Raw genomic sequence first — 6,210 nt, forward strand, 5'->3', positions numbered from 1 at the left:
TTTTACATTTTTCCAAAAAATGACTATTTCCAATTTCAAGCTTTTTCAAAGTTATTTTCAAATTGTCGGATGTTACAACATTCAATTTGATAGGATTTATTTAGTTTTTCATTACTTTAATCTAATAGTATAGCTAGATAGATACATATTAAAACCTTGAATATACTTTTTTCCTTCAAGGTTTGTAGCTCCAAACATGCAATCACATTTATTCATAAATTTAAGTTATTATTGTATTTCTAAAGAATAACATAAAATATGGTACATTAAAGGTAATTCATAGATTGCAATAGAATTTTCTTTCGAAGTTATCGAATAATATCAGAATAAAATGATAAGATGTAAATATATATATAGTGTGCATCTTTTGTTCACCTAGTCACCACAAAATTTGTAACAATCATAAAGAAAAAATAACATTAGAGTTTTCTGGCTTTTCGACTCTAAAAATAATCATTATGACGGGTATAGTAGTATTCCATGCAATATATATTGGGGACTGACAGTGAAAAGGATAAAACAAACAACATCAAAAAATTAAATCTAAAAATCAAACAAAATTGACCAAATATAAAAGAATAAATATATAATAGAATCTACAAATAGAACATAATATTAATATATGTGTGCATCTGTAGATTTTCTTTCATTCAACATCTCTTCAACCTTGAAAAATGACAATAGTTAATGACTACAAAACAAATATCAAATTATACAAGAAGCAAAAGAGAAGTAATATCGAAATTAAACAATCAAGAAATACAATAATGATATGTGACTAATTTTTTAAAAAATCTCTTACCGTCAAGTTATTGAGGTGTATATATATATATAGCAACAATTAGAAACATGGGGTTCTTCATTATTCCTCACACCTTGATAATGAAGCTGATGACAATTCGTTCATATCATGAGCATCGCCATGGTTCATTATCTTAATGAAACAGGCAAAAAAAAAAAAAAAAATTAAGACTACTTCATGACAAAGTTTATAGGAAAGTACCTTCTCATGAAGCACACAAGTGTATTTATAAGTTAGGCAATATTTCTTACTGTTATATAGAAATTCAAAAGTCATGCTGAAAAAAAAGTCATACAAATAACTCTTGGATTCTTCACCATACATGCACTTGCATTTAATTTGTAATTACTTCTTTTGGCTAATTCGTTATACAATATAATTAATAATTATTTAAATTTCATGCTAATATATAACTCATAATCTAAAAAATAATTAAAATATTATTACTTAATATTTAATTAATTAGATTTTAAAGACATTTTAATTAACAACAAGGGCAAAACTGTAATCCAACTTTGAAGACAAAGTCTTCCCACTTATAATAATATATGATGATTAACCTTGAAGTATTTTTTGCACAAAGTTAAAAAAACAATGATCTTATAGCAAAAGTCTCCGGTACAGAAATGGTACTATCAATGAAATATACATCATTTATTGTTTAAGAAAACCTTTTCAATATGAAATTTCCATATGTTCATTGATGGATTATTTTAAACCATGAATTCAAGATTATCTTAATAAAAACTTATGAGTAATTTCGTACTAATGAAAAAAGACAGATTTTTTTAATTCCAGTTCAAGTTTTAGTAGTAAAAATGATGAACGTTGCCTAAAATTGTTTGAATATGTACTAAAGTTTCCCTGCCTTAATTATTTGCAGCATGAAGAAAATGCTTCATAAGAAACCAAGATACCATAACATTTAGTAAACCACAAGGTTAATTCCAATAGTAAAACTAGTAATTAGAAGCAAACAAACATAGATAAGTTAAAGATTACATGAGTAGTTTATTCAAAAACTCAACATTTCTGGTATCTTTAGACAGGAAACTACTAGCAGTGAACTCATGGAAAACTCACTCCTGGAAGTTAATCGCAGCATTGGTGGACGATCTTGGACAACCTAACAATTTGTCGGCCAATCAAGATAAATATTGGGATAGACAGTTCATTGAACATGTCTCACATCTTCTTCTCTTTGATATGATAAAGAAATTCTCCAAAAACGGTGCATTCAGCAATAGAAATTCTGAAGGTTTGGAAACCTTTTCAAAGCCCCTTTTGACATGATCTTTCAAGCACGCTTCCGAGGAGATGACAATCTTAACCTTCTTGAGGTTGTGAAACTCAACACTTGGAACCCCACTCAGCAAATCCATATTATCTCCATTGGCCAAATCAAGTAACTCAGAGTTGCAGAGGGAATTGTCAAGAAAGTGGCAAAGGAAATCATCTAACTGGAGACAAAAAATAAAATCAGGACCAAATGCAGGTCTGATTAAATGAAATTGCACGAATGTGACTGAAACTTCAACCAAATGAAAAGATGTAAAAAGAAGAGATAATTTCCAGGAAGTTACCACCGTAGTTTCCAATTCTAGGCTGATTGTTTCCACATGTGGCGAGGCTCTCAAAAGACCATCTACTCCGTACAAATTAATTTTTTTCATATGCAACACCAGCGTTAGATATTTGCAATTCAATTCTGAAACGGGCAGCCCTTTGAATTGCAACATCCACATGACCTGGTGCAGTGATCCCAATGAAACTAGTAAATAATGGAGAAAACAATAACAACAAAAGGGAAGTACTTCACAAATCTAATTGTCTAAACACAGCTCTAAGAAACATCAATGTAAGGACTTTCGAGTTAAAGACAAACCTGTGTGAACCAAGTTCCAAATGTTAGATCAGTTGCATAACATAACTCTTAAAGATTATCTTGGACGAGGGTATATACTACTTGATGATAGTCATGGCAGCAGTACTCTTCCACATAAATACTTGGGAAGTCTCTGATACAGGTAATGCTGAAAATAAGCTTAGCATTAACTACAGAAGACACATCAACCAGCCTACACTTGAGATCTATTCCTGATATTTCCAAGTGTTGAATATACGGGGCAAGAATTTCTATGTCTATCTCGATTTCCAGCAAACGTAAGATAATTTTTCAACTTTAGTGTCTTTAATTTTAGAGAATTAATTTCCAGGCGACGGAAACCAAAATAGCTATATAATTCCATTGTTTCCAATGCAGGACAGCGTGACAGAAATTTCACCATATCATCATCAGTTAGCTTCAAATGCCCCAACTTTATACTCTTTAATGAGTTCCACGCTATGACTGCTTTATTAAGGTCACAATTTTGAACATCTAAAGTTATCAAAGACGAACATGTGCAGAGAGATTCAGGCAATGTGAACCTATTACTATACTGAGACCACAACACAACATTTTCCACTTGTCTTTCAACAGCAAAACTAAAACAACGACCAATTAGGGTTTCATACTCAGGCCTGAAACTGCAGTCTGATAGACGCAAGTAAGTTAAGTCGAGTTGGAACTTTATAATTTTGGAAGAGAGTGAATGTGCTAATGCATTATGAATAAAGGATAAATCTTCTCTTTCCCGGCAAGTGAAATTGAAGCTATGAATAAAAGTGAGGAGACGCCGCCACGTTGTAGAGACTAGACAAGTTCTGAATGCATCCTTTGTTGGGAGAAGTGAGAGAATTTGAACGAGGAGTGGATCCGGCAACTTATTCATTGGTGCTTCTTCCTCGGTTATCTTTTGTTTCTTCAGATTTGTCAGTTCCATGATCCGGCAACTTATTGATTGCTTTCTTTGTTTTTATCTCAGGCAATAAAATGCTTTGACAAATCTTCTATATATGTATATATACACGCTATCTTAAAAGTCACGATCTTCAAAATTTGAATTAAAAGTTAAATTACTTAAATGCCCATCTTATAAAAACAAGGGCCACTTCAGCAAATTCGTAATGTTTAGAAGAAGAGTTGCCACTGTGTCTTGAAAATCAGAGTTGTATTTCTCCGTTATTGTAATTTTCTCAACATTTAGTTTATTTCTCGACATTGAAAGTATGAGTGGTGTAACATCCGACAATTTGAAATAGCTATGAAGAGGCTTAGAATTGGAATTAACTATTTTTGGAAGGAATTCAAATCTGGAAATTTGGTCAAGTGTGGGAAATCAGTGAGTTTTGGCCAACTTTGATCAGTCATATCTATTAGATCCGAATGATTTAGGAGTAGTTCCAGTTATGTTTGCAGAGCTCGTGGAATGGTCTTTCCAACGCCGCCGAGTTTGCTTGATTCCGAGTTCGTATGAGTGAGTTATTCCCTTTGGAAGTTGGGCAGTTGGCAGGGAATCCGTCCGGAAATTTGTAAGGGTATTTTGGTCTTTTCCCTAGCCTTTTATTTTGGTTATATAAATGTGTTAGGCTGATTTTTTTTTTATCAGTTTTACCATTTTAAAAGAGTGAGAGTGAGGGTTTTGAGTGAAGAAGAGAAGAAGAAGAGAAGAAGAGGAGAAAGAGAAGATCAAGCAAGAAGATCGTCGTGGTATCGTCGGGGGTGATCCCTATTAAGGTATGTGAGCTTTTAGTGTTGGGTGATCCTTTCCCCCACACGCCAAACTCGTTTTATTTTCGAGAAAAGATTGATTGTGTTTGTTGAAGTTGTTGGTTGTATTTGTTGAAGTTTGTGGTTGTGTTGGTTGAAGTTTGTGGTTGTGTTGTTGAAGTTTCTTGTTGCTTTGGTGTATGTTTCCGGTGGTGTTTTTGAGTTGAATCTATGGTATATTGAGGGTTTTAATGATTCTAAGTGATTTGGGGAAGAAACCATTCGATTTTAGGCAAAATAGGGTGAGAAAACGAGAAAATGAACTTGCTGAAATTTCTGGGTTGGGGGCCTGGCGCGATGCGCCTGCCAGAGCGCCCCAAACTCACCTCTGAAGTTTTAGGGCTGGCGCTCCGCGCCTTGCAGAGCGCCAAGGATGCCAAGACTTCTCTTTTATCCCCCACTTCCTCATGCATGTTCCTAGGTATTATATCTATGTTTCATAGTTGTTTTCGACACTCCAAAGTACGTCTAACCATCAAGAATCCCTCCATAACATGTGATCAAACACCTTGAATTCATAATTCCAATTCAAGGAAAGTTAGTTTCCAAGTCAAGTGAAATTAGTTTCCAAGTCAAGTGAAATTAGTTTGCAAGTCAAGTGAAGTTAGTTTCCAATTCAAGTTAAATTAGTTTCCAAGTCAAGTGAAGTTAGTTTCCAATTCAAGTGAAATTAGTTTCCAAGTCAAGTGAAGTTAGTTACCAATTCAAGTGAAATTAGTTTCCAATTCAAGTGAAGTTAGTTTCCAAGTCAAGTGAAGTTAGTTTCCAAGCCAAGTGAAGTTAGTTTCCAAGTCAAATGAAATTAGAAGTTAAGTAAGTCCAAGCAAGTCTTCAAAGTTTTCAAGAGTCTTCATTGAACGTTTTAACTTCATTCTAAGGCTCAAGTTCCAAGTTAAGTATACAGTTTCAAGTCGAGTAAAGAGTATTGAGTTTCAAGTTAAGTCAAGAGTCAAGAGTTGAGTTCATTTCTCAAAAAGTAATTAGGGAACTAATTATTTCCCAAAGAAGTTTATAAATGTTTTCACATTTAAGATGAGAGGAAACTGAGATTTCCAAAAGAGTTTTGAGAAGTTTGAGTACTATCTCTTTTTGAGAAAAGATGAGTTTTGCAAAAGAGTTTCTAAAACATGATTAGTATGACAAATCGAGTATGTCATCAATGTTTAAACAGTATGGTCTCTAGATATACCATCAATGTTTAAGCAGTATGAATATCCCGAGTCATCAATGATCATATTAAAAATATGGTTTTGATTTGTTCTTTTTAGAAAGAGTTTTCAAAAGCCTTTGGGCTAAGTTTTGAGTAATTATCTCAACTAAAGAAAGATGTGTTTCAAACACTTATGAGCTAAAGTATTTTTGGGAGTAGTCTTGAGCACCAAATTGGGGGAGCGTTCAAAGAACTCACAGCCCCATAGAACCATGTAGCCAAATATGGGATTTCTCGGGTCATACTTTTTAGATGATCATTGTAATGACCCTCATGGTCATTTCTGTGTCTTGCCTTCTGTGTGTCGTTTAGAGCGTTCCTATAGCGACCCCAAGTCATTTATGACTTGCTGGGACTGACAGTTCGGTCACCTGGTCATTCGTTTGGTCTTGGTGCGAGTTTTTGTGTTTTGGAGCTTATGAACCTTGAACGATCATTTTCGATCAAAAGTTCAAGAAGATGACATCGGAATCCAATTCTGACGATTCCATCAGCTCTGGAAGGGTCATTTTAAGCTAGTAGCATGGTTGACATGACTCCCGAGGT

At 33.9% G+C, this 6,210-nt stretch overlaps 1 protein-coding gene across 1 annotated transcript; it reads right to left on the bottom strand.

Moving 5' to 3' along the window:
• Positions 1–1,947: 1,947 nt before the first annotated feature.
• LOC125828271 (F-box/LRR-repeat protein At3g03360-like) lies at positions 1,948–3,627 on the bottom strand. Its single transcript, XM_049507585.1, has 2 exons — positions 3,088–3,627; positions 1,948–2,262 (listed from the first exon to the last, which is right to left on the bottom strand). Exons 1-2 carry the CDS (start codon positions 3,625–3,627, stop codon positions 1,948–1,950), a joined length of 855 nt encoding a protein of 284 aa, XP_049363542.1.
• Between the last annotated feature and the right edge of the window lie 2,583 nt (positions 3,628–6,210).

This window comes from Solanum verrucosum, unplaced genomic scaffold (assembly GCF_900185275.1).
Source record: "Solanum verrucosum unplaced genomic scaffold, falcon-dt-bn FXZP01000047.1, whole genome shotgun sequence".
Classification (NCBI taxonomy): domain Eukaryota; kingdom Viridiplantae; phylum Streptophyta; class Magnoliopsida; order Solanales; family Solanaceae; genus Solanum; species Solanum verrucosum.

Coding starts and splice junctions, on each gene's coding strand:
- LOC125828271 (XM_049507585.1), bottom strand. CDS start 3,627: ATGGAACTGACAAATCTGAAGAAACAAAAGATAACCGAGGAAGAAGCA. Junction 2,263..3,087: donor AGCTAACTGATGATGATATG/GTGAAATTTCTG, acceptor TTTTGTCTCCAG/TTAGATGATTTCCTTTGCCA.